Source organism: Vidua macroura, chromosome 17 (assembly GCF_024509145.1).
Source record: "Vidua macroura isolate BioBank_ID:100142 chromosome 17, ASM2450914v1, whole genome shotgun sequence".
NCBI classification, from domain to species: domain Eukaryota; kingdom Metazoa; phylum Chordata; class Aves; order Passeriformes; family Viduidae; genus Vidua; species Vidua macroura.
The window spans coordinates 982,370-1,009,696 of record NC_071587.1 but is presented as its reverse complement, the minus strand read 5'-3'; the positions used below and the strand labels follow the sequence as shown (position 1 = coordinate 1,009,696).

General features: G+C 45.1%; 1 protein-coding gene across 3 annotated transcripts; it reads left to right on the top strand.

The window, feature by feature from the left end:
* The first annotated feature begins 171 nt into the window (after nucleotides 1-171).
* SAMHD1 (SAM and HD domain containing deoxynucleoside triphosphate triphosphohydrolase 1) lies at nucleotides 172-27,057 on the top strand. Of its 3 annotated transcripts, XM_053993369.1 has the most exons (16): nucleotides 172-325; nucleotides 423-489; nucleotides 5,368-5,440; nucleotides 6,786-6,946; nucleotides 8,634-8,749; nucleotides 10,262-10,332; nucleotides 11,089-11,244; nucleotides 13,903-14,003; nucleotides 14,102-14,210; nucleotides 14,716-14,807; nucleotides 16,139-16,254; nucleotides 19,214-19,353; nucleotides 22,250-22,339; nucleotides 23,447-23,551; nucleotides 23,869-24,006; nucleotides 25,100-27,057. In XM_053993369.1, exons 1-16 carry the CDS (start codon nucleotides 172-174, stop codon nucleotides 25,220-25,222), a joined length of 1,812 nt encoding a protein of 603 aa, XP_053849344.1. In that variant the 3' UTR covers nucleotides 25,223-27,057. The 3 variants fall into 3 exon arrangements, with proteins under 3 accessions (XP_053849344.1, XP_053849346.1, XP_053849345.1); XM_053993371.1 differs by lacking the exon at nucleotides 423-489 and having other exon boundaries at nucleotides 246-325; nucleotides 25,100-27,056; XM_053993370.1 differs by lacking the exons at nucleotides 172-325; nucleotides 423-489 and adding an exon at nucleotides 679-1,010 and having other exon boundaries at nucleotides 25,100-27,056.
* Nucleotides 27,058-27,327: the final 270 nt, after the last annotated feature.

Below are 27,327 nucleotides of genomic sequence, written 5' to 3'. Positions count from 1 at the left end.
TGCGGCGGGCTCTGTGGGCGGGCGGAGGTTCCTCCCGGGGCTGCAGCCGCTCCCAGACCGCTCTGTCGGGCCGGCCGTCATGGCCAGGCACGGCTGAGGGGCCGCGAGGAGCGGTGACGTCACTGCGCGCCGGACCCCGGGCCGGTGGCGCCTGCGCGGTGGCGGTGCGGGATGGGGAGCCCGGCGGGCGCTCCCGCCAAGCGCGCGCGGTGCGAGGGGCCCCGCGGCCCCGGCAGCGACCCGCGGCTGTGGGACACGGAGCGGCTCTGCCAGCACCTCGTCCGCTGCGGCGTGGGCGATCCCAGCCTACTGCGCCGCTTCCGAGGTACGGCGGGCCGGGTCGGGGCCGGAGCCGGGGCCGTGGCCGTGGCCGTGGCCGTGTGGCCCGGCCGCTGGCGCTGACGCTTCTCTTGCTCCCGCAGAGAGCGGGGTCACCGGGAGGATGCTGCTGGACCTGCCGGCCTGCGCCCCCGAGCTCATCCGCATCTGGTGAGCGCCGCCGGCGGGGAAAGGGGGCCCGAGGCCCAGGAGCTGCGGCGGGCCGGGCCGGGCCCGCAGCGAGCGGCTGCACACGCGCGTGGCCCGGCCCGGCGCGGCTCTAGGCCGCGGCCGCCCCGAACGCCTCGAGCGGAACTGTGCGGGGGGAACGCAGGGGAAAGGGCTCGATGGGGCTGATCCCAGACCCTCGGAGCAGTTCCCATTCCCTGCTGATCCCAGCACAACCACGGCGCGGACGCTCGCTGCCCAAGTAACCATGATAAGCAAGAATCCTCGATCCTTTAGCAAGGTTTAATGAAAATTCATTGGGTAGCACAGTGAGCTTTGGAGTGTTGCTGGGAACAGAAGAGTGAACTCCAGGGGTTGTGATGGGAACTCACTTTTCTGCTTGAAGTTGCTGCTGCACCATCTCCAGGAACGACAGCAGCCCCGATGTTTGACAGAGCAGAGGTGCTGCTCAGGAGAGGCCGAGTGTCACCCGACTCCCTTGGAGAAATCCAGGGCATTGACAGGTCAGCCTTGCAGCAGCTGCCGGCACATGGCTCTCTGTTGTGCCAACAGGAGCGTGGGCTGCTGTGTTGTAGTGTGTCCTGGCAGAATTGGGGCCTGTGGGTGAGTGGCCGAGTCCTTGCTGCTATGAGCCCCCACCACCCTGAGCAGTCCAGAGCAGGCAGTCTGGCTGGTAGTGGTCACCTGCCACGAACACAGGGACACTGGATGCTGTTCTAAAGTGTGTAAAGGGTTGTTCCCAGCAGTGCGGGATGACTGGTCCCAAAACCCTTTTATCTTTCTGTTGGTGAATATAGTTTCTTGCTTTTCTGGAAGAGCAGAGAGTTGAATCTGTCCTGCTATTCTGTGTGTTGGAAAGGCCCCTTTGCCCCTTCTCCATTCTACTGGGGATCCTCTCTTGTTCCCCTCTACTGGGATGTGAGCCTGCTTGCTCACCACATACTTCCTGGTGGTTTTTAATCTTATAATGTCTTTTCTTTATTCCTTTGTTTCCCTTGTTTATACTGTTTCCTTCAAATTTATCTCAAAACCTACGTGCTGGCTCCAGCTGTTTGCTGTTGTTGTGGTTGGTGGCCCTGAGGTAGGCTGGGGTGTGTAATCTGGCAGGTGCACACAAGTGCAGAGCTGTGCTTTCTGCTGGGGGTTAGAGAAATTTGGTGTTGACTCCTTGGCTGAAGGCTCGTCTGAGCTCATGCTGTGCTGGGTTGAAGGGCTCTTCCGCTGTTCTAGTGAGACATCAGCATGCAGAGGAGGAGTGGGAAAGGGCGGGTGTCTGGGCATGAGACAATAAAAAGCTGGTGTGATGCAACGGGACAAGGCAGAAGTGCTGTGCTTTGGACAAGGTAAGACGTGCTGGAATCCTTAAGGTATTTTTGGTTTCTTTTCTTGTGGAAGAGAGGTTTAACTGCAGCAGTTTGAAATGTGCAAATAGAAATGCTGTGATGTTGTGTAAGGCAGCTGAAGGTTTTATTTATTGCTGAAGTACCAGCTAATTGCCTGACTGAAATGACAAGCTGGTGTCTAGTTTTATGTAGGACTTGCCAGGAGGCTGGTTCCTTCTAGCAGAGAAGGAGCATCAGGTGTCCAGGACACACAGGACATGTGCAGCCAGTCTGGGGAGTCAGAGACTGTCTGTCAGTGCTGAACATGGGCAGCAGGATGGGGTAGCCAGGGATCCCTCAGCATGGGACACAGGTGATGGGGGCACAGGGCTGTGGAGAGCTCTCAGTTGATGTCGAAAGCAGATGGTGATGGGTTTACAGGTGGCTTGTGGGTTTTCTTTGTATGAGATACTGTTAACCTTGTATAAGTTTCCTTCTCTGAGATTCGACATCTTGTTTCTATTAAGCTCAAACTGTTAAGAGTTGGATAAGAAATTGCTCAAGCATTCTGCTTTTAGTAAACATCTCTAAGTTTGCGCTAAGAGCAATTCTTTTGCTGTCCGCTGCACACTGTCCTGCAGTAAGTTTGATCGTTTCTCTGCAACAGGCCACTAATGAATGCATGTCTTTAGTTCCCTGGGTTCCTGGATGTTGAGAGCTTGGGGAGAGCTTGGGGCAGTGGTGCCTGGAGGCAGGGCAGTGAGTTTCCCAGGTGTTCTCATGTTGCTGCCAGTGGATGTTTCATGTGAGGTGCAGAGTGCTGCATGCTGAACACAAATGATGAGTGGGGCTGTCTGGCTGACCTCTTTGGGCACAGGAAAGGGATTTTCTCGTCCTTGTGACCTGTGGCATGAAGGAGGGTGTGGACAAAGCAGGGAGGGGAGTGGATGAGGAAGTGCCAGTTGTCACCATTTCCAAGCAGCCATCAGTAATGCTGCTTTGGCTGTTGGAGGAAATCTGTCTGCAGAGCCCTGGAAAACTACAGTTTCCTCTGTTAACAGGATTTGTCTTGCTTAGGAGGGTCTGGCCTTTTAGACTTCAGGTGAAAAATGCCCTGCAGCTGTTTTCTATCTGAAGGAGGATAAAGAGCAGGGAAGGTGGCGTATCCAGGCAATTGGTCACAGCAGTGTCCAGCATGCAGGGTATAACCTTTTCCCAATTCTCCTCCCCATCCCACCAGAGCAGTGAGTGGCTGTGTGAGACTGAGTTCCTGTCTGGGGTTAATCCACGACAATCCTTCTTGGAGCCCAGTGTGGGGCACAAAGGGTTGCCAGATGACAGATATGAACAGATCATATTAAAATACAAATAGTGTGACCAGCAGAACTAAGGAAGTCATTCTTCCCCTGTGCTGGTTGGGCCACACCTTGAGTGTTGTGTCCAGTTCTGGGCCCCCCGGTTTAGGAAGGATGTTGAGATGCTGGAGCATGTCCAGAGAAGGGCAACAAGGCTGGTGAAGGGTCTGGAACTCAAGCCTTATGAGGAGTGGCTGAGGGAGCTGGGGTTGTTTAGCCTGGAGAAGAGGCTCAGGGGAGACCTTACCACTCTCTACAACTACCTGAAAGGAGGTACCTTCTCCCAGGCAACAAGTGACAGGACAAGAGGACACAATCTTAAGCTATGCCAGGGTGAGTTTAGGCTAGACAGGGAAAAATCCTTAACAGAAGGAGTGATTGGCCACCCAGGAGGGAGGTGGAAGAATCATCTTCCATGAAGGTACTTAAAAAAATGTCTGGATGTGTCACTTATTGCCATGGTTTAGTTAATAGGGTGATGTTAGGTCATAGGTTGGACTTGATGATCTCAAAGGTCTTTTCCAACCTGGTTAATTCTGTGATTCTGTGTGAAAAATAAATTGTTAAAGGCATTCATTATATTAGTTTAATAGCTGCTGGTCACAATGTTGATTTCTTTGCCCTCAGAGTCGTATCATGGAACACATGCTGGTCTGGGCATCACCAAGGGAGCTTTTCATCTTAGAATTGTGGAATGGTTGACCTTATTGATCATCTCATTTAGACCCCTGCCACAGACAGGGATGCTTTCTGCTATCCCAGGCTGCTCCAAGCCCTGTCCAACCTGGCCTTGGACACTTCCTGGGGTGGGGTGCCCAGCTGCTCTGGGCAACCTGTGCCAGGACCTCAGCACCCTCACAGGGAACAATTTTTTTTCTAGTATCCAATCTGACCCTGCCCTCTGTTAGTTTAAAACCATTCATTGCCCCTCGTCCTGACAGCATCTGCTTTTATAAGAAGTCCCTCTTCTTCCTTTTTATAGATCTCCTTAAGGTATTGGAAGGCTTCAATGAGGTCTCCTTGCAGACTTCCCTTCTCCAGGCTGAACAGCCCCAGCTCTCTCAGCCTGTCTGCATAGGAGAGATGCTCCAGCACTGCCTTGTGAAAGTCTGAGCAGCAGCTACAGCCCAAGAGTTCCCTGTTAGGGAAAACAATACCAAGTGGTTGAGAGGAACACTGCTCACCAACAGCTCAAACATCACATGCCTTTAATATTTTAGGGATTGTGAATTCTTAAATGATTCGGATGAGAATATGTAGTGCATCAAGCAGTATTTTTTCCTAATAGTTGGCAAATAGTTTTCTGTTAAATTTTATGTTGAAAGGCTGATATCAAACCGATCCCGGTGGTTAACTGCTGGAGAAAAAGTATTTTCTCATGATAGTGTTTGCTGTCATAGTGAGGCTGAAACCATTTAGCTCAAGGGCAAGGCTTGCAGACAGAGTTAGTAAAAGTAGGTGTGATAGAGCATATTACCTCTCTCTCTGGACTTGTCCCACCTGTGCTCTTAGACTGCTACAGTAGAGTATCTGCACTGGAAGTTTAGCTGTGTGTTGTGAAGGGGACCTTTAATAATTTATTAAAAATGACAGCAAAATATCTTTGCAAAATAGAAGAATCAGTCTCAACAAAATTAGAACATTTTTAAAGCTGCAGTGGTTTTGCTGCTGGAGTTGAAATTAATTTATGTAAAATTCAAGTAAAATTGACAAAATTTACTTTTTTTTTAATAGACAGTTGACTAACTACAAGAATTTTTTATAAAAATAATTTGTTGGGACTCTGACATTTTAGTTTAAAGAAGTTTTGCATCCTTAAAAAATGTTGGTTATGGGAAAGCAACATGCAGCATCTGAATACGTTTAAAGGACTCCAGGTGTGGCTTACACAATTTTTTTCATCAGATTCTTGGTGGTTGTATTTCTCAGTTCTGTGTAAGTGGGAGAAGCACTTACACTGCTCTACAGACATATTCTGTAGCTATTTGTTTCCTTCCTTCTATACTTGATTTTAGAAGGCTAAATGCTTTCAATATTTTTCTGAAAAAGTTGCAGTTACAGTCTTCTTCCATCAAGGAATATCAAAGTAATGTGAACTTGCATAAGTAATTCCATATATACTGCAAATTGTAAAGGGTCATGCATTGCAGACTTTGCTCTTACTGTCTCTTTTTCCTTCCTAGCTGCCCGGCTGAGCGACTGGAAGTGCTGGCGTGCCTGACGCAGCTGCAACAGCAGCACATGGAGGTGATGAAGGTAATCCATGCTATGGGGACACCATGGCCAGGTCCTGCCCCAAGCCCTGCACAAGGCTCTGCTCCCCTTCTCTGCCTTCCCCCTCTTGGTGCTGCCGGCTGGTGCCTTTCCTTTGCACAGCAGCAAACTCTGGGTCCTTGGTAGTGGTGGTCTGTGAAAAACCATATTAACTAGAAGAAATACTAGAATCATTGTGTGGAAGCTTTCAGTGGGCACCTGCAGGTTGTGAGGAATTAAATTGTGAGCAGAAGAGCTGTTTGACATGTGTTGGAGAAGCTCCCTTTCACATCCCTCTGTGTAGAGTCTCCCCTTGGTTTATTTTATTAGTTTTTCCCCAGGCCTGAGTTAACAGACTCCTTCTTGCTTTCACTGTTTCCTGTGTCCAGCTGTTTCTCCCAGTGGTGTGTTTTGCTTTAACTGGGACCAGGGCTGTGCACGTTCTGTAGTAGTCTGCGTATCTGCTAGAGCCCTCCCAGCTCAGTGACCAAGGGTAGAGAGCACAGGAAAACCTTATTTGTCTCAGTATTTGACCAAGATATGTGTGTGATGGAATGGTTTTGCCTGCAGTTTAACAGCAAAGATTAATGATTAAATGTGTTTACCTTCTCTACTTGAGTCCCTGTAGTTACTGAGATGTCTCTAAAAATATGTGCTTATCAGGAAGTACTTCTTTCATATTTTGGTCATCTTAGGGGTTTATATTTTGTTCTAAGAAAAAAGTAACAATCATAATTTCCACCCAGCAACATTACATTTGATTTTAAAAGCATGAACAGTATCAAGCCAAACACTTTTATTGGATATCTCAGACATGCATTGCAGTATGCTGCTTTATTTGGAATAGGAGGTTAATAAAGACAGCAGTTTTCACACATGTTAAATTTTGGAATTGCGCAGTTGGAGATAACATTTTTAGGCATTTTGACTTCCCTTGCTATGTGAAATAGGCAGTTTTATCTTTTTGGTGTCAAGCTTTAGTAGTTCTCCAAGATAAATTTGGTTGCACAGAGAGGTTGAGGATGCCCCTTACCTGGAAGTGTTCAAGGTCAGATTGGACAGGGCTTGGAGCAACCTGGTCTAGTGGAAGGTGTCCCTCCCTAGTATGTTGGACCAAGATGTTCTTTAAGGTCTCTTCCAAACCCAACCATCCTATGATTCTGTGGTAGATCTTGATACAGGGTTGGCAGGATATGTCTGTTTTACAAAAGATGAACAGTCTCTCCCACCGAATACCTGACCATTCTAGATATCCTTTACCTTGGTGCCTGTTTCTTTTTGAAGTCAAATTTTAAATGTTGGGGTTTTTGTTTTTGTTGTTTTTGGTTTTTTTTTCTTGCTTCTGTAGGTTTTTAATGATCCTATTCATGGGCACATTGAATTGCATCCGCTGCTTGTTCGGATCATCGATACCCCTCAATTCCAGCGCCTCCGGTATATCAAGCAGCTGGGTGGCACGTACTTTGTTTTTCCAGGAGCCTCTCACAACCGCTTTGAACACTCCCTGGGGTAAGGTGGTGGTTCTGGCACATCTGGTGGTTCTGGCATCTCTGGCATCTGGATATGCCTACGTTTGGTTCCGCTGCTGTGGAGTGCCAGCTAAGGGGCACTGCTGTCTGAGCACTGGTGAAAACTGCTGGGGGGGCGTTTCTGGTCTCAGATGTTCCTGTATATCCCATCTGATTGTGGGCTGTTCCCTTGAACTGCTTTTAATAAAGACAGATAAACAAACCAAGATGGATCAATGTTAGATTGTGTTCCTTATCCTTTATTATTCTAAGAATAATGTTAGCTAAGAACTGTAAATGCTTTATGTTCCCTCAGTCAAAATACAAGTTTTAAAGCATAAACTTAGTAAGTGTACCGGGGCTACTCTTATGATCTGCTAGATGGTTATAATCCCCACATCTCATCCAGCACATCCAAAATCCATTTGATCTGTAATGTTTGCCTTTGTAGGTAGATGTGCTTCATGCAATCCATGGCAAGTTGGCAGGCTGATAGCTGTCATTCCATTAAGCAGAAATATGATGGATGCAAGGATTCATAGAATGTTGCTAGGTCATTCAGACTCCTCAGGAAAGCTGATGAATGACAAATTTGAGGTTGTTTTAAGGGTATATCTCAAGTGGCAGTGAAATTAAGCTTGTAAGTGATTTTTATTCAGGTGATCTGGCCAGCCTAAAGTTGCTTTTGTTGGTGCTGAAATATTGTGGAGTAAAACTTACTTATAATGAGATTCAAATGGCTGTTTGCAAAACGGTCAGATGAATGAGGCAGCCTGGATTGATTGCATCTGGTAAACCAAAAAGACAGAATTGTGGTTGAAAATAAAGAAAGTTTTCACAACAGAAGTCTGAAAAATCCAGTTCTATCAGCAGCTTTATTTTTTTGAACACTTCCATTGATCTATCGAGTTAAATTTAGGACAGTTGTTCTCCACTTGTATATAATTTCAAAGATTTCTACACTGTTGCAAATAGAAGTGAACTTCGTGTGCTTAATGGTCTAGTAAAAAGCCATCAAATGGTGAAATTTGGACTAATGAAACATATTACCTCATCATAGAAAGCCTTGTCTTGCTTTAAGCTGTACTAAAGGGGAACTGTTGAGGCAAATAGAAAAAGAGGTTTGTGCAGAGGTTATAATAAACAGTTTGTGGGACTATGTGCCATATATTTGCTCCTGCTGGTTTTGTGCCCTTTCAATTAAATAAAATCTCAAATCTAAAATGAATGAGAAGAAGAGAAATAGTTGTCATGAGCTATTATTAAAGCAGCAGTTTGAAAAAAGTACCAAATGCTTTGGTGACTGTTGTGGACTTTTGCAGTTTGTCCTGACTGGAATTCAAAGATTCAGTGTAAGTTGAGGTGCTTCAAGATTCTCACTGTCAGTGGTGCACTGCTGTTCCCTTACACAGCTACTGTGGGGTTGTGTGTTACAAGATACTGCAGGATGCTGTAGAGTCTCTGTGTTTTGGGCATGGTATCCCATGCTTTTTTTGCTTTCAGAGGACTAAAACTCTGCTACAGGAAGCAGTTTGTGATTCTCTCCCATGTCAGGGTTTGGGTATTCCTTGTATGCTGCCTCTCAAACAAGGGCTGTGACTTAATGGAGCAAAACAGAATAGGGGAGCTTCTCTTTTTCTGTTCATCCTAAACTAATGCTATATTTCTTTCTTTTCCTCTTGCAACAGGGTTGGCTACCTTGCAGGATGTCTGGTTCGTACACTGAAGGAGAGACAACCAGAACTGGATATAACCCAGCGAGACATCCTCTGTGTAGAAATTGCTGGGCTTTGTCACGATTTGGGTAAGGAACATCTGAGATGGGTTGTTGCTCTTGGAAAGCTAACCAGGATGAAAAGCTGGCTGTGAGGTCAGAACATGTGAGATGTTTTGGGCTGCTCAGTGCATGGCCATATTCCAAGACAGGTTTTATGTGTTCTGTTTGGTCTGGAGAGTACATCTGTGGAGACAGTTCCAGAATCTGTAGCCACTCTTAGCTGGTGTTTTGTCCTGTTTCCAGATGGTGCTTAGAGTTCTGCCCTCAGTGGCTGAAGTGTCCACTTCCTTCTGTGATTTCTCCAGGTCTCTTTAAACATTTCAGAATGAAAATTAGTGTTACTTTCAAAAATTGTAACATTTATTTCATAGCTACTTCTTTTTTTCAGAGCTGACACAGAGTAATTTAATATTCTTAGTGTTGCTGCAGTACTTGCCTGTGGTGTAGGTACTGGAACTGGCTGTTAAGTGCAGTAGTACTCGAAGTATCTTGGAAAGTGTACTTGTTACACCTGAGTCTACCTCACAGATGATGGGGAAGGAATTATCTGGATGGTTGCACTCAGAGTGGTGGTTACAGGCTTGATGTCCAGGTGGAGCCCAGTGAGGAGTGCCCTGTGTGGGGGCCGGCGCTGTTGGATATCTCTGTGGGTGATGGGGACAGTGGGATTGATGCACCCTTGGGCAGTTTGCCAACAGCACCGAGCTGTGTGGTGGGGTCACATACTGGAGGGAAGGGATGGGGCATCCAGAGGGACCTGGATGGGCTGGAGGGGTGGAGAGTGGATTGAGAGCAGCCCTCAGGAGAACTTGGGGGTGTTGGTGGGTAAGACAGGACCAGAGGCAGCCCAGAACCCGCCATGTGCTGGACTGATCCCCAGCATGGGCAGAGGTGGGGGGTGGATTCTGCCCTTCTGCCTTGCTCAGGTGACAACCCACCTGCAGAGCTGCCACCAGCCCTGGGCCCCAACATAAGGATGGGGTGCTACTTATGCACCCTGTAATTGCCCCAAGGCCTTGGAGATACACAAAGGGCTGGAGCCCCTCTGCTCTGGAGCCAGGCTGGGAGGGCTGGGGGTGTTCAGCCTGGAGGAGAGAAGGCTCTAGGGAGGCCTTAGACCACATAAAAGGGGTTCCAGGAGAGCTCAGAGGGACTTTGGACGAGGGCTTGGAGTGACAGGACAAGAAAGAATAGCTTCCCACTGGCAGAGGGCAGGGTTAGATGAGATATTGGGAAGAAGTTCTTCCCTGTGAGAGTGGGGAAGCTCTGGCACAGGTTGCCCAGAGAAGCTGTGGCCATCCCATCCCTGGAAGTGTTCAAAGCCAGATTGGACAGGACTTGGAGCAGTCTGGGATAGTGGAAGGTGTCCCTGCCCATGGCAGGGGTCTGAATGAGATGATCTTTAATGTCTGTTCCAAACCAGATTCTGTGATATGTCAAGAAAAGTCAAATACAGGAGAATTCAGATCCTAAGCTTGCTCAAGAACTTTTGTTGACAACTATGTATCAGGCTAAGCCTGTGTAATCTTTATATTTAAGGTCATGGGCCATTTTCACACATGTTTGATGGAAGATTTATTCCACTCACTCGTCCAGATTTGAATTGGAAGGTAGGCTTTTCACTATTAAAATAAAAAGACAAACCTGAAAACTTTAGAGGCAGAATAATTAATCTTTAAAGAGTTCCAGTGCTTGTGAGGCTATAGTGGTCATCTGGCCTTACCTTACTGCATCATTTTGATGGCTTAAATGAAAACCAGAATGTTGTTTCCTAATCTTGTGATGATATCCTTGTTAGGGCTGCACTGATCATTTTGGCCAACATTGTGCCTTAAAATGTGTATTGAGAGCTTTCTACAGAATATATTTTACATTTGCAAAATACTAACTGGCAGTTTTCTTTCCAGTATGTTTAGTCCAAGGACAGGATATTCAATAGTGTTTAGAATTCAAGTTTTCCAAAATTTGAACAGTTTCAACAGTTACTTGCTGTGAATGTGAAGTGCAACACAGTCCTTTCAGGCCTCTCTGATTTCTTAGCAAAATCAGATGAGTAAACTGGTTAATCTTTTACACAGCAAAATTTATTCTTTTGTCTTTTAGCATTGTAACTGCCTTACTGCTGTTTGTCAACACACAGAATTGACAGCTGTCTGCTGAAGAGCCTGTTTCTGGACTCTAGACTGGGTGATTTCCTGTTCTGTTTAATTGAAAATTACTAGGAAAGCACCCAGCTGCTGCACTTCACACCAGTCTGCCAATGTGCCCTCCTAGGAAGTGCTGATGACTGGGAGTAAAGCTGTGACACTGCAGGAAAGATGCTTAAACTATGTAATACAATATTTGGATGGGTTTTTTTTTCACAGCATGAAACAACTTCTGTTCAAATGTTTGAGCACTTGATCACTTCCAATAAACTAGAAGAAGTCATGAAGTCCTATGATCTTGTCCTGGAAGAAGATATGTTGTTCATCAAGGAACAAATAGGAGGGCCTATAGATGAAACTGCCTGTGTGAAATCGGTGAGTCAGTGTGTTGCTCCTATGGTTATCCCAAGAAATGTCTTCATTTCGCTGAAAGAACAGATAATTTTGGCTTCTGCTATATGTTACTTCTAGCTCCATGAAGTTCTGGGAATCTTGTCACAACTGATGCTGGAGGAGTTTTGTGTTTATTTCTTACAGTGCTGGCAGATGTGTTAATGTGCTTACAGCTCCCTGAGAATTCTTACCCCAAAGCCTCCAGATCAGAAGAAAACTGTAGAAAGTTACTTGTATTTAGGGAACCTAACAGGTGACTGGGATCCACTATAGGGTACTTGAGTGGAAGGAGTTGGAAGAAGTGCTCACCAAGGTACTTTTCATCATTTACGTGCCATCCTGGGTAGTCCCAGTTGACTGGAAATCAGCAAATGTGACTCCATGTACAAGGGTCAGGATGATCCAGGGAACTACAGGGCTGTCAGCCTGACCTTGATGCTAGGGAAGGTCATGGAGCAGATCATCCTGAGTGCCATCATGCAGCACGTAAAGGACAAGCAGGGAACCAGGCCCAGCCAGCCTGGGTTTAGGAAATGCAGGTCATGCTCAATTGGAGGGCAGGAAGGCTCTAGGGAAGGAGGGAAGGATCCCTCAGGAAGGAGGGATCTGGACAGGTTGGATCAATGTGCCTGGGTCAATTGTGTGAGGTTCCACAATGCCAGGTGTTGGGTCCTGCTACAGGCTGGGGTCAGGGCAGCTGGAAAGTGGCTAGGCAGAAAAGAGGTGCTGTTTGGTTGACAGTGACTGAAAGTGAGCCAGATGTGCCCAGGTGGGCAAGAGGACAATGGCACATGGCCTGTACCAACCATAGCATGGCCAGCAGGACCAGGACAGTGACAGTGCCCCTGTGCTGGGCACTGCTGAGGCCACGACTCAAATTCTACATTCAGTTTTGGGCGCCTCACTTGAAGAAAGACACTGAGGTGCAATGGAGAAGGGGAGTAGAGCTGGGGGAAGGGTCTGGAATGCAAGTATGATGAGGAGCAGCTGAGGGATCATGCGGGGCTTGGCCTAGAGTAAAGGAGGCCTCCCCCAATCTGGATAACAAAACTGGGCACTGGCAGCAATGAGGCAGTGAGCAATCCAAGCCTGGCCCAAGTGCCAGAGCCACAACAGCTTTCATGACAGCAGCAAAATGCTTGGATTTATTGCACTAGCAAACATAGAGGCAGGGATAAGATTTGAAGAAATGGATTGCCTCAAGAGGCATGCATTAAGAGATGGCAGTTGTTAATCATTGCAGCTCTCTGAAAGAACTCAGGTCCTCTCCTCGTTTTATGCTTTACAGCTTTTGTCATCTCTTCCAGGACACTCATTCAGTTGCCACCAGTGTAAAGAACTGGTAGCAGCTGAAGTCAGTGGGAGATCTGTCAGGGCAATCTGGTCCTAATCAGAATTTATATGTAGTCCCAAACAAGTAACCCACAAATGTTCACACCTGCCCATTATTTTCTGCTGCAGGAGTGGGTAGCAATCCCACGGCAAATACAAGGAACTTGGCATGGTGAAATTGAGTCTGAGATGCTATAGGAAGAGGACATCCGTTTACAAAATCCACAAGCTGATTTTTATCCCACTGGGCTCATTTGCACACGAATCTTGGTGCTTGCCACTAGCACTGATCTTGTGCCAGGTTCTTTACCTGTGTCTGGTTTAACTTGTTTGGATTCTGTGCCTGTTTTCCAGCAGGATACCAGGAAGAGGAGTGCCACACATGATACATGGCAGCACCTTCCTGGTGTTAGGCAGCAGATTGCACTGGCAGGCTGTGCACTGTGGTTGCAGGCCTCTGTCATGACATGGACAATGAGTGTTCAGGCACCAGACATAAACAGTGTCCTGAACATGTCCCAGTAGCAGAGGTTTGTGATCATGGTATTTTTATCCATGATGTACTTGCATCCTGCTGCTTGCGTGTGTTTCCGTTGCTATTCACATCCGTTTTAGTATTTCTGTAGTACAGGTAACATGGAAGCCATGTTTGCATATAATGCTTTCCACTTTCAGAATTTCAAGGCCACTTTGTGGCATTTTTTTAGGTGAAGGATCTTTACATTTTCAAGAAAATGTGCACCTTGTATCTTATTATTTTGGTGTTCATTTCCTGTTTACCTCATGGCTGAATTGATCCTTGTGAGGCAGAAGTTTAAGTAGTTGAATATTCAAAAAAATTTTCTTAAAACTTCTAAGTAAATGTTTTTAAACTCTGTTCTATGAAGTTGTGGATTGCAGAAGATTTGCAGGACATATTTGTGTATTTAATTCCCTGAAAATGAAATAATTGCAAAATTTCCCCTCTTTGTCGATATGTTCCTTTTTTTGTTCTTTGTTGTTTTTCATTTCAAAGCTGCAGGCTTTCTTTTAGTAGAGCATTGGGCAATGAATACTTGTGTTCATGTGTTTTATTCTTCTTGAGATTCTGAGAAGACAGCCGCTTAGGCCCTGTTCTGGATTTCTAATGCCTGATAGCTTCTGGAAGTTCTTTCCTTGTCTTTGTGTTCTTCACTACCTCAGTGTTGGATGTTTATCACAAGCAAAGTCAAGGTGTATTCCCACTGTCTTTAAAAAGCCGTTTGACATTGTTGATATACTTTAATTTCTTGTTGTTTCTGATGTTTTTCTTCCTGTCTCCCCTGTCAGTGGCCCTACCGTGGTCGACCAAAGGAGAAAAGTTTCCTCTATGAGATTGTAGCTAATAAAAAAAATGGCATTGACGTTGACAAGTGGGATTATTTTGCAAGGTACAAATCTTACATTTTATTATGAATTCCTATTGACAAAATGCTACTGTATGTACAAAAATTATCATATCGTTAAACACTCTGTGGAATATTTCTAGGGATTGCCATCACCTGGGAATCCCGAATAATTTTGACTATAAGCGATTGCTTATCTTCACTCGGGTCTGTGAAGTGGAAAACCAGAAGCACATCTGCACCCGTGACAAGGTGAGCAGCGCGTGGAGCCCAGGGGGGTCAGAGCACCCGAGGACACACAGGGGAGCTGCACCCCGTGGCTGGGGGCCTGCCCCATGCTCCCTTAGCCCAAGAGGGAGAGAAGTATTTGCTGCTCTGAAAGTTTTTCTCAGAAGCTGCTGTCTGGGGGAGGGAGAGAACAAACCACTGTTTGAAAGGATTTGTGGCAGATCCTGTCAGGGGAGACCCATCAGATCTGCGTAATCCTGCTCCAGGTCTGCTGGGCAGGAAGTGAATGTGGCTGTGGTGAGGGATGAGGGGTCCTCTTCACTGCCAGGCTGCCTGGGGTCATTATCAGCACTCTGCTCTCCTGCGGTGGCCTGAGCCAGTTTCAAAATTTGGAAATTGTGAATAATAATCATTCTGCTTTATGCTGTGAATGGGAGGAGACAACTAATTTGATGAATTGATTGATTGTTTTAATTTTCTTAGTAAGACAGTGGCAAAAGTAAATGCTGATAGAGTTTTTTTGATTCAGGAGGTTGGAAATTTGTACGAGATGTTCCACACCCGGAATTGCCTGCACCGGAGAGCATACCAGCATAAGACTGGCAACATCATTGAAATAATGCAAGTATATTTTCCTTTCCTTCCTTTTAAATTTATATTTAAATTCTTGGAACAATCCATATCCATTTGGAATATTCAGAAAATCAAGAAGGTGTGACATAGAATAAAAGCTACTTCTGATTCTTGTGAAAAGACTTAGTGCTTAGAGTGTCATAGAGGCTTTGGTTAACAAAACAGAAACAGAAAGAGAGGAGGACAAAAGCATCCTTCCACATTAAATTAAATTATAGAAAAAATACTAAAGGCCTGAAGAAGCACAGGACCAGGGTGTGCTTAAACCATTTAAACTGCTGACAGCTGAAGTCAAATCCTTATCTGCAAGTTAGAGACCACTTAGCTCAAACTGCCTGGTTACTAGAGCAAGGTTACTAACAAGTCATGAAAGGGCTCATGTAGCTCAGCTGAGGCCTGGCTTTATGTTTATGTAATGCAAGATTTGTTCAGGACCAACTCAGTTGGCTACCTGCTGTTTTACCTCTCTTGTTGATGTCTATAGAATTTTCCCTATAAGATTATTATTTTTACTTTTCTTGAGAATCAGAAATACTTGTATCCCCAAATATTATTTCCTCAGGGTCTTGTCTGCTGGGTAACTGTTGAGTTTGGTAAAAAGGAATGTTAAGGATTACACAGTACAAGAGTGATTTGGATTGCTTTAATTTCATAAACTTCAGCTCCTGATTTAGGGATCCTCTAAAACTCAGACAAAAAATGCTCAGGTAATCCAGTACCTACATATGACAAGTAAAACATATTTTTTCGTTTAGGAAAAACTCAGTTCTTGGCTTCCTGTAATTATAGCAGTCTTTCCAAAAGAGTGTCCAAGCTGGAAATGACAGCAAGGTACATGGAAATTTGGAAGAACCTCATCTTTAGAATATCATTTTTTCCCATCTGAAAACACTATGTTTTTGATGCTTTCCATTTACAATGCTTTGTACCCTCTCAGCTAACTCAGGAAGCAAGGAGTCTGTTAAAAGGTATGGTCATCTGTGAGGGAACCTTGCTGCAGCTGAAGGATCATGTCACCGTTTTGCAGGGCTCTGCAATTGTCTCAGCCGTGCTAAACCCAGTCTAAAGCAGAACAAAGTGAATTTGCTCATTCATCTAAAGGTCACATTCTGTTCTGAACCTGTCTTCAGTGAATCTCTGTTGGAATGTGTAGTGACAGCATGGAGACAAGATGTTGCAATGATTAGTGTGTGCTGGGGATACAGTTTCATCTGTTATCTTCTGTATATAACATATACAATTTGTTTCATTTTGCCTATTGACCAGTGAGGTGTTTCAAAACTGTATTATCCCAAAGTTGTAATTTTGTCTCAAACTAGGATAACGGAAGCCTTTCAAAAAGCTGACAATTTTTTTGAGATAAGAGGCTCTGGAGGAAAAGTGTATCGGATTTCTACAGCAATGGAGGACATGGAAGCCTACACTAAACTAACTGGTATGAGGTCTCAGAATTATTTTTTTACGTAAAAGAGCCTGACTACCTGTTAAAATGCTGTTTTTACTGCTTTTGTGCACAGAAGGTAGGGCAGACCTGGGCTGTCTAATGCTTGTGCTCTGAAATATTGCTATAAGGGAGAGCAAGACCTTCTAGTTTAAAAAACTTTTCTGTTGAGAGAGAGAAAGAAGCACCAACTTTATATTCCACATATGTTCAGATTCAGCAGTGTTAGAAGGTCCTGCCCATGCCCTGAATTTGTTGCACTTGTCACAAGTGGGATGTGAGTGAGCTCTGAGTGGTACTACAGGTGGCTCTGTCAGGTGAAGTACTGGATGTGTGTTGTGGTGTGAAGCTATTCCCAAAGCAGGTTCCAAACAGCTCTCGTGGGGTCTTAGGTTGCCCTGCTTGCCTTCCTCTCCTGGTCTGTGCCGTGGGGCTACAGTGTTCCCCTGGTTGTGTTCAGGGCTGCAGTGGGGGCCAGGCAGCCCTACTGCTCCAAGGCTCTGTGCGTGCAGAGCAGGGGTGCTGCAGGTCCTGCTCAGGGCTGCTCCTGATCACTGGCAGCTCCTGCAGCACCTGTCAGCTACAGTTCACCAGGACTTCCAAGCCAACCCTCCTGAGTTTTCATCACCAAGCCTTAGCTGGCCAGCACAGAGACTGAAGAACTTCTATCTTTGGTCCATGGATGAAGTGACAGGGCCTGAGGGCACCGTTGCAGAGAATCCTGTATGCCTTAGCCTTTGTCATGCCAAAGGCCTTCTGCTGGCAGTCCTTCATATGCCCCAGCCGTCTGCAGTTTGACCACACTCCTGCTGCTGTGGTGAGGAGCTGCGAGTCCCCTCTGTCATTGTGTGCCTCTGCTCAGGGCAGGACAAGGGAGGCTGGCTTTGAGGGGCAGTAGTTGGGGAACGTGAGTTGCATTGCTGAGCAATGGAAGGCTGGGCAGAAAGGAAGGAACTGAGGTGAAGTTGTTCCTGTGCTGGGCCTGTTCCTGGGGAACGGCTGGCCTGGTGGGTCCTGCTGTAACTACCTGCTTACCTGTGCTACCTGGTGAGGAGCGAGGCTCAGGGCAAGGACAGCAGGGATAACAAGGACAGCTCAGCCTCTCACAGCCTGCCAGAGCAGGGAGCTGCTTGCTGGGACCATCTGTTCAGCAAGGAGGGCTGAACGGCAAGGAGAGTGATGTGAGGAATGTACCAGCATCAGATGTACAGTGGAGCGTGAAGGACAAGTATGGCCTCCTCTTAAACCTCCTTCCTGCCTCTGGTGCTGTGGAGGGTTAGATTTTTTCCTTTTTTTCCTTTCGCTCAGGGAATTGTCTTCCAATTGTTGCCTAAGAGATGGGAATAAACAATGCTTAAGAGAGACAAAAGATGTAGCCGAGGAGGAGGGGGAAGGGTGCAATTTGCTTCCATTCTCAGACAGGGGAGATTTTGGATGAGGAGAATTTGCTGCCACTGCAGAGTTCTGCCCTGTGCTGCTTTCTGCTTACGGGGAGGGGAGCGAACTTCTGCTCGTGAGAGCAGCTGCCGAACTGGGACCTTTCCAACACCCGACCTCGCTGGGAACGCGACCCCGGCCCCTCCCCGTTCCCGGAGGCAGCGTCTGTGGGAGAAGGCTGCCGCTGGGTCTGTGCCTCTGGTCGCTGCTGCTGCCGGGCTTGGTGTTTGTTTGCCTTGCTGGACACACACACGCTAGGAAGGAACTGCTATTCCTTTTCTCATATCTTTGCCTGAAAGCCCTGTAATTTCAAAGTTATAATAATTTGGAGGGAAGGGGTTAATATTCTTCATTCTAAGGGAGGTTCCCTTCTTCTCTGGCAGACACCTGTCCTTTAATCCAGGACAAGTGCTTGCAACCTGGACACTCCTAAGGGTTGTTTCAGCAGTCCCTGGTGAGTGATGCTTCTGTGAAGTTGTCCAGTTATGCACCTCTACAAATTATGAACCTCTGGGAGGTTCTGTAGCAGAAGGTTCCCTAGCTTTCTTCCATGTTGGGTGAAGAACCACGGTTGTTTTTTAATGTGTTGCCTCCTGATTTGGCAGCAAATACTAGTTCTAGTAAAGGCTGAGATAGCAAAACATTCCTTGTCACTGCTGCTTTTACACAGGGAAGATGTTCATGGGCTTCTTATTTACCCTGCATTATCTATTCTTTGTCTGAAGAGACATGGTTTGTGGTTCCTCATGGAGAAGTTCCTGGCTTTGGTTGATCTTGTCCATTAAACCAGTTGAAGGTGTTTTGGTACATGGCTCAGAGATTGTTCTGGACCCTGTTGGGAGCTCCTCAGGCTGGTTGCAGCTCCAGGTGGGCTCTTGCAGGGCTGTGCTTGCAGCATGTGTCAAAGCTGCCCAGGTGTTCCTGGCCAGGGAATGCAGTTGTGGGGTGCAGATCAGGGCAGCAGCATCCTGGCAACAGCAGTCTCTAGGACAGCCAAAAATAACCTTTCTGCTGTGAAGCCACATCAAAAGAAACCTGTCTTGCTCCAACTGATGGTGGGAATCATGCTGCATGTGTCACTGTCATGTGGAGTCAGGAGGGAGGATTTTGATGCTGGCATCCAAAGTCTGAGAAAACCTGAAGGCTTAGTGGCCATTCTTTATTTTTTTACAAGACAGAGTCTTTAGGTATGTCCTGAGCTAGTTAGTGGGTGGAGTTCAGGATAGTCTGCTAAACAAGACTGGCTAAGTAAGAGGAGAAAGTAACTTCTAGTGAAATAACAATGTTGCCAGGGTGAGAATTGAGATCGTTTTTCTGCCAACAACCATTGTGAATCTAATGATAATTAAGATAATATTGTTGCTTCTCATTGTCAGACTTAGTTCCGTCATTCCCTGAAAGTGTTTTTCCTGAACCAGCAGTTTTTCTGCTTGCTTTGACCTTTGGCCCTGTTTGTTCATTTTACTGTGACACTGGATTGTGACATACGTAACATAAATCAATGCAACTTTGGCAGACTGTGTCTACCTGGAAATTCTGCACTCAAGTCATCCAGAACTGGAGGAGGCACGAGAAATTTTGCGTAAAATAGAACGACGTGAATTATACAAGTTTTTAGGAGAGACTCGACCTGAATCAAAGAAGGAAATTATAAAGGTAATGTCCCTTAGCAGAAGGTTCTGAATTCTGTCCTCATAAAAATGTTCTTGAAGTTGCTGCACATCCATTTATCTCTATGTGGGCTTTGTTTAGTTTGAGGGTTTTGGGTTTTTTTGTTATTTGCTATTCGAAAAATAGAGTCAAAAGTTTTCCTCCCATCTTTAAGTAGCTGAGCTGTGAAACATATAAGAAATTGGGGAAAGTTTTATCTACAAACAGTCAGAAGAATGCCAACAGGTGGAAATTGAGAAGCTGAATTATTGCAGAAATATTTTCAGGAAAAACTTTTACGAAAAATACAAAATCTTAGAAAAGACTCTTACAGTCCATTGATTGAAAAGGTTATTATTTGATATTCATGAAAATTTCAAAACAATAAGGAACACATTTGCTTTGAATTGTAATTTGTGTGCTTGGCTTTGAGAATAAATATCAAACTGAATAATAGCTGCTGAATTTCTTGGTATTAAATTCTGTATTAAGCATGAGAATGCATGTACTTTTTCCAGTCTTTTTCATGAGTGCTTTTCAAAGCAGATAGCAGTTTAATTCCTGTTGTCTTATTTCAAAATAGTGATATATTAGAGCTCACTTCAGCTGGCTCAGCTCTTTTAATGTGCTATACTGTGTTGTCAGATCATCAGTTACTTATCCCCAAATTTCAGCCATAATGGTGAAAATTTTCTATTCCTGATTTCCAGAAATGGATGTCTGTATCTAGAAAGCCTTCATAAAAATAATTCAGCTCTTTTAAAGAATAAGGTTAGAAAAGGACTACTAGCTGTTCATCTTTTTTTTTGAAGAGAAAGTTTGCTTGTGTTCTTTGTTTAAGAAAAATAGTGTTAAGAGATTTTGTATTACAAAAGCAGGAGGAAATAGGTGAAAGCAAACATGAAATGGTTGTACATGGATTGTCAAGTTTCTGCCCTTCTGAGGAGAAGGTTGGGATAGGTGGGCCAACAAATAAGGAGACAAATAAGGAGACAAATAAGGTGTGCGAGCAAATGTTATGAGTTCCACCTCTAAACAGTTCCTTTTAGAAGCTTGGTTAATGAAAGGAAAACTCTGACTTTGAAAGTCCAGCCAGAGGCATTGAATCTTGGGGTATCCAGGGTGTTGTTTTGAAGGGAGACTGGATCACTGTTGGTGCTGTAATTATATCCAGGCAGTGCTTTGCAGCTCGGGGTGCACAGCTGAGGGCTTGAGGGAGGATGTTTCCCCCTGTAGTGCCTGTGGCAGGAATGTCAGAGGCTCAGTCTCATCCCAGCGCTGCTGGGGAGCTGCACAAGACAGAGCTGTGTCTGCTCTGCTCCTTCACACACCACAAGGTTGTGTTTAGAACCACAGAATGGTCTGGGTTGGAAAGGACCTTTAAAGGCCATCCACTCCAACTTCCTCCCATGGACAGGGACAATTTCCACTAGACCCCAGTTGCTCCAGCCCTATGCAATTCTGTGATCTTCAAGCTGGCCAGAGCCAGAAGAAAATCCCAAACAGCTTCAGAGTTTTCAAATTCAGGTTGAGTTTCCAGTTAATGCAAACCAGAGAGGTAATTTCAAAACAATGCGAGCAAAATTAGGCAGTAAATTAACACATACACATTCTGATACAGAGTAGAAATAATTACAAACAGGCTGCCTCAAGCCTGTTCCCTCCTGGCAAGGTTTTCCTCCAAGCTTGCTCTCAGTCTAAATAAACCTTTCCTTGGTTTCTTGAGCCACTGCAAACCACACACATGCCTCAGCTTGGCAATGGGTGTGATTTTCTGCTCATTAGTCTCTGCATCTCTGCAATGAAAAATCAACAAACCCCCTCCCCCAAAAAAAAACAAAAACAAAAAACAAAAACAAACAAAAAAACAAAAACAAAAAAAAACAAACAAAAAAACCACAAAAAAAACCAAAACAAAAAACACAATAAAACAACAACAACAACAACAAAAAAAAAACAAAACAAAACAAAACAAAACAAAACAAAAAAACCAAAAAAAAACAAACAAAAAAACAAAACAAAAAAAAAAAACCCACACCACCAAAAACAACCCAACTGTTTCTAGCGGAATTCCTTCCCTCCTGGACAGTCTCCACACTGCTCTGGGCTGCACTCCCATGAGTCTCAGTTGCTCCCAGGAAATCTTGCTGCTTCAAATTTTGCATCTTCCCCAGAACACAGCAGCCCTGAAAAAAGGCCACTGCCTTTGAATGAGGACTCACACATTTCAGAGGACATCTAACCATGCTCCTCTGCTTTGCATTAGCCTAAGTCAGCAGGGAATATTTCCTTGGGGCCAAAACCAAACACAACCGCTTTGTGGGTTTCAGCTTTTGTGAAGTACTTTAGTGAAGTATTCTTTATGGGTTTTTTTTGTTTTGTGGTGGTCTGTCTCTTGTGGTTTTTTTATGTTTTACTGCATAGATATAAAAGCTTTATTAGAGGGTAAGATCCTGCAGCCCTTCATTTAAAAGGTTCAGTGAAAATGTCTAGTATTCCGCTTTGGAGAACTTAATTGCAACACATTTGTATTGGTAAAACAGTTGATTGAAGGTACTTATTTTCTGCTTTCATGCTTCAGCATTCTGGATGGTGCACTCCTGCTCTCCCCCTGCCCCATTGTCAGGTGTAAAGCTCCTCCTTCACAGAATGGCAGATTTTGGGTCTTCTCATTTGCATAAGTTTGGTTTTATTTCTAAAAACTGGGGTTTGTACTAATAGCCATGGTGTACAGTAATTCAAACAACCAGATTGCTGCAAGAGTCTTGTCAAGCTGTGAAGAACTGAAAGCTTTGGTTTAAAAATATATTGTGTCATGTGTTGTGTTGCCTTGACCTAGACTTGAGAGTGCATAAAGGTAATATGAGTTACTGAGTTAATCCTTTGGTTTGGTTTCTTTCAGAGTAACAGCCTGGCAGAAAGCATTGCTAATTCCAAGCCAGAGAAGGACCCTCCAGATGTGGAGCTAAAGGCTGAGAATTTCATAGTTGATGTAAACACCTCTCAGAGCGGGTTCAAGTAAAAACTTCTCAATCACAGACAGCCTTGTGTACCCTGGTGAAAGAACAAACCCACAGGGTGTCTGTAGCTGCAGGCCTGGTTCAGTTTGAGGGTCTGAGGGCAATGAGTTTCCTGTGGGAGGTTTGCTGTGCTGGGAGGGTTTGGGTCAGGCAGCGGGGAGCCTCACTGGGCTGTCACCTGTACACTGCTCCTGGTGACAAATGGGCTCTCTTGTCACTGTCCTCACTCCAACAAGGAGCAGTGGAGATGGCAGCAGCCTGGGGGCCACTGGATGGGTCAGGAAGGCAGGAAACCTGTGGGGCCAGTGGGAGGAAAAGAGGCAAAGTGACCTCCAGGCTCCAGATGTTGCACTCCTGATGCCTAGCAGGCACAAAGCACCTGCTGCTATGGCCCAGTCTGCAGCCAGCAGTGATGGGAGGGAGGGAGCCTGAGACACAGGAGAGAGCTGGGGCAGTCTGCAGGCATCACACAACTTACTCCCTGTTCTCAGTTCATTCTGGGAAAAGCGAGTGGCTTTCCACAGAGTGCATCACGAGCCGCTCCTACAGCACCCTTGCATTGAAGGTTCACTTCACTGGGCTACACTGTAGTAGTTCACTGAGCTTTAAAGAATTTGCCTGGGCTTTTCCCATCCCACAAACTGAAATTGTAGGGAAGTGGGTCCCTGCTGACCACAGAAATGTTGGTGTACCAGGCCAATGTAAATAATGTCTAAATCTCATGTTTATGATTGTACGCTCTGCTGCAGCCTCTGTAGGTTGTGTGTTTTGGGGAGACCCAGGCTGGCAAGAGGCCAGTCCACTTCCAGTGCTGGAAACTGGAATGTTTCAGAGCACAACTGGGAGCTGGTCACTGTAAATATGAATATCCACCTGGCAGCATCAGAGCAAGAGGGAGTAGAAGAAAAGATGCAAAATACAAATACCAGATTGTTTTTTTTTAATAATAATTTGTTAATTACTGTTTTATTTGATGACTGTAATTTTCAGGAGTGGAGTGTGTTTGGCCTTTTGTATTTATTGTGAGAAAACTAAAGACGAACATTAACAAATGCCATTTTCTTTGTTTTACATGCAAGGTTATCAGCATGGATTATGGAATGAAGGAACAGAATCCAATTGATAAAGTTCACTTCTATTGCAAGGCAGATCCTTCCAAGGCAGTCAAAATCAGTAAAGAACAGGTAGGTTTTTACTTTCCTTCTGAAAAGCATTTTTACCACCTGTGATGGAAGTGTTCAGAGTCCTGTGTGGTTGTTCATGCAGGATTTGTGGAGAGGTGGTGGGATCCATTGCCTTGCAGGTCTTCAGTGTGTGTTGTACTGTGACAATCTGGAACCCTGACAGCCTTTGCATATGAACAGTATTTAACTGGAATATACTAGGAGTTGGAATATCACAATTGCTTTGGGTAAAACTCATGGATTGTAGTGGAGCTTCTTACTGTTTTCCTTCTGTATTCCAAGAAATAGTAAAGCTTTTTTTCTGTTTTATTTCAAAGGTTTCAAAGCTTTTACCCAAAATATTTATGGAGCAGGTTGTCCGGGTTTATTACAAAAGTCAGGATCCACGTATTATTTCAGCTGCAAAACAGTATTTTGTTCAGTGGTGTATGCAGAATGATTTCACCAAACCACAGGTAACAAATTCACTTGTTCTGTTTCTTGTTTAGAGCTCATCATCTTCATCCATAAGCTTGCTTTTTCATTGACAAGTTGGACATTCAGGCAGAGGCACCCACTCACTCACCTAACCCCTGGCTTTATCACAGCTCCTATCTGGGGGTGCTTTGGTTTCACCTGAAGTAGTGCTGGAGACACCTGAAAGTACCATAGGATAATAATGGAATGGTTTGGGTTGGAAGGGGACCTTGAAGATCACCTTGTTCCAAACCCCTGCCATGGGCAAAGACACCTTCCACTAGACCAGGTAGGGGAAAGACCTACCTGCATCCTCAAACACGAGAGGCCACGCAGGAGAGGAGTATTCCTAGGTGGGGATGCAGGCATGGAATACTGGGTAACGCCCGTTCTTAAGGTCATTCTTCTGACATCTGTCTTTTAGAGCAGGTAATTTTAGAAGGGCTTTTTACAAGTGGATCAAGCAACAGCTCTCCCTGGTTGTAGAGTGTGGTTGTGTCCTCTAAGCACATTGTTCAGGTTCAGGCACATCCACCCTGCAGGCCCTGGCATGCTGCAGAGCACAGCAATGTGCATCTCGCCAGCTGAGTTCTGATCTTAGGCAGCTGATGGTTTGTGTTGGCAATGCCTGAGTACAGATTAACATCTGTATCTGACTGGGGTGAGCCCCAGTGCCTCAGCTGCTCTTCAGCCTTGCTTGTTTCAGACAGTGCAAGGCACATCCCAGCACCAAGGGTAGGTTGATGGCAGCAGTGTTAATGAGGTGCTGTGGTGAGGTCACAGGAAACGCTCTAATGATTCTGTTAGTAGACCAGTGGCCAGGATACAGCCAGTTGACCTTCCAGATTTTCTGGTAATAAATTAGGAAGAACTGGACTGCCAATGGTGATGCTTTCTCAGGCAGGGCACTTTTGTCTCCCCACTGCAGCAGTTTCCAGCCTGGGATGCACAGTCACCAGTGTTTATTGATTTACAGAGATTCTGTGACCTTGAATTGACTTTTTTCCAGTTCAACCTGAGAGTGAGCTGCTTTTCCTCTGCTTTAGCATGGAAAGCAAAAGTGAGTTAATGTTTCCTGTATTTTAATACTAGGATGGTGATGTTGTTGCTCCTCATCTAACTCCAATGAAGGAAACCTGGAATAACATGGCAGATAATGAACACAGGAGAGCCTCAGAACCCAGCTGCAAACAAAGGCTTCCTTTTGATGAGTAACAGGGGTTTTTTTTGGGTGCTATTCAGTCTGCTTCCTCCGAAGATGAGTAAATTTGAGAATCAACTTTTCTAAAAGCTGGTTGGACAGACTGGAATAACTCACAGAAAATGCAGAATGTATTTTGCAATACAGAATGTTTTAATGTAGATACTTAAAGTGCATATTCCAGATGGGCTTCTAAGAAACAACTTATTACAACAGAGTAAACTCAGTTCTCATTTATTTTTTAATGCATTGGCACTGTGTAGCAGGAGTAACTTTAAAAATTGCAATTCATTGTTATTACAAGATTTTACTACTCCATCTACTCCTGATCCCTTCCTTAGGTGTGCTAATATGTGTCTTAGGAGAAAAAATCCCAACCCAGGTTTGATGGGGTTTTTGGGAGGGTTGGAGTTTTCTTAGTGTCTGAAGAAAAGAGGGATAAGTATGCTTCTGAAAATACAGTGAGGTAAAGAAGAAATTACCAAGGGTGGCATCTTCAAAATTAGCAAAATTAATTTCATGAAAAAAAAAAAAAAAAAAAAGGGAAGGGAGAGGGGAATCTTGTGATAATTAAAGATTAAATTTCTGGTATTCAAAAACTGGTGCAGGCCTCTTGCTGCAAGTGACCACATTTTTTATTGAAGTAACAATGCATTGCAGTGCCATGCAGCCTTGTATTGTTTTATTGTGTATTTTTGATACATGGAATGTAATATTTTTTACTGCCTGTCCTGAAAAGACTACTCAAAAGGCCAGTGGTCTGAGTGGTTGAAGGAAGGCTGAGCTGCCCAGGTGTTTGCTGGGGCTCAGGTGTGCAGAGGGGGCAGTGCCAGCAGGGTTCTGCCCTGTTCTGCCTGTCCTGCACCAAGGCTCTGCTTTACACTGTACTGGGCAGACAGGCTCGTCAGGAATACCTCCATTCTTGTATCTGTGCCCTGTTCTCCTGGATCTCATGGCTGTCCCTGCATCATTTTTCTGTCTCTCATAGATCTGTGAGGGTTCTTACAGTTTTCCTGTACTGGCACTACTGGTGTGAGCGTTCTGAATGTCTGTGCTGTTGGACAAGTGAAGACCATTTTCCTCTCATCTTTTACTCAGGTCTAAGAGGAAGGCTGCTTTCATTAAATAAAACCTCAAAGCTTGAAAAAGTCTGACCATAAAACTAAAAATAGAAAGTAAAAGATTCAGTAATGCTCAGGATTTGGAGCAATCTGTGGCCTTTATATCTGGAATGGGGAGGGGGGTGTTGAACCTCTGGCTCAGGCAGTCAGGTGTGGGTGGCCAGGGTAGGTCCTGAAAAATAACCCAGTGGGAATATGCTGTGAGAGAACTCCAGAACCCCTGTAATATCTCCTTTGCCCTTTTTATCCTGGGAATTGATGCTGTTAGAGGGAGGGAGAACAAGTAGCCATGTACTTCTGCTGCTTATGTATCTGTGCTCATGTGTCTGAAGGTGTAACCTCTGGTGCTCCTGTCTAACAGTATTTCAGACCTGCAGGTGAACCAGGTAATTGGTCAGAAGGGCTTGTGACCTCTTTAAAAGCTTTTAAAAATTTACTACTCCTCAAGAAACAATATCTTAGAGTAAAGGCATTTATCTGTATAAGATCAAGTATCATTTTGATATAATTTTGTTCTTGTTGATTTGGTTTGTTTTAATTTGTTTCTAACTGTGCACTTTATACTTGGGAAAGATCTTTTGTTTATGTTAAACCAAAAGTTTATACTTAACATTAAATTCTGAGAGCATTTCTTTTCTCAACATGTTCATGTGAGCCTCTCTGAAAAATAAATTTATAAACGATGATTTACTATTCTTTTAAAGAATTGCAGTGTGTGGACTTCATTAAAAACAGTATTACTGTGCCATTCCAAGCAGCCAAGGTGTTCCTTCCTGCTGTCTGTGGGAGAGCTTCCCTCTGAAGAGGTTCTTGGTTCATATCTCCTTGTGGGGAGTGAGGCCTGGGCTCAGGGAGGGTCCCAGCACTCCTCGTGCTCAGTGCAGCCACCTGGCCCTGGCATACCCTGGGCAGCCACCTTCAGGGGCCAGGGAAGCCTTGGGTGCTGCTCCAGCTGCTGGGGACGGGCAGGTGAAGCCAGGCCTGACCAACCTGGTCAC

What these genes read in the sequence shown, in the direction of transcription:
- SAMHD1 (XM_053993369.1), top strand. Translation starts at nt 172, where the DNA reads ATGGGGAGCCCGGCGGGCGCTCCCGCCAAGCGCGCGCGGTGCGAGGGG. An exon ending in GGCAACATCATTGAAATAAT is followed by an intron (nt 14,808 to 16,138) that starts GCAAGTATATTT and finishes GTCTCAAACTAG; the next exon opens with GATAACGGAAGCCTTTCAAA. An exon ending in CTGAGAATTTCATAGTTGAT is followed by an intron (nt 22,340 to 23,446) that starts GTAAACACCTCT and finishes TTTACATGCAAG; the next exon opens with GTTATCAGCATGGATTATGG.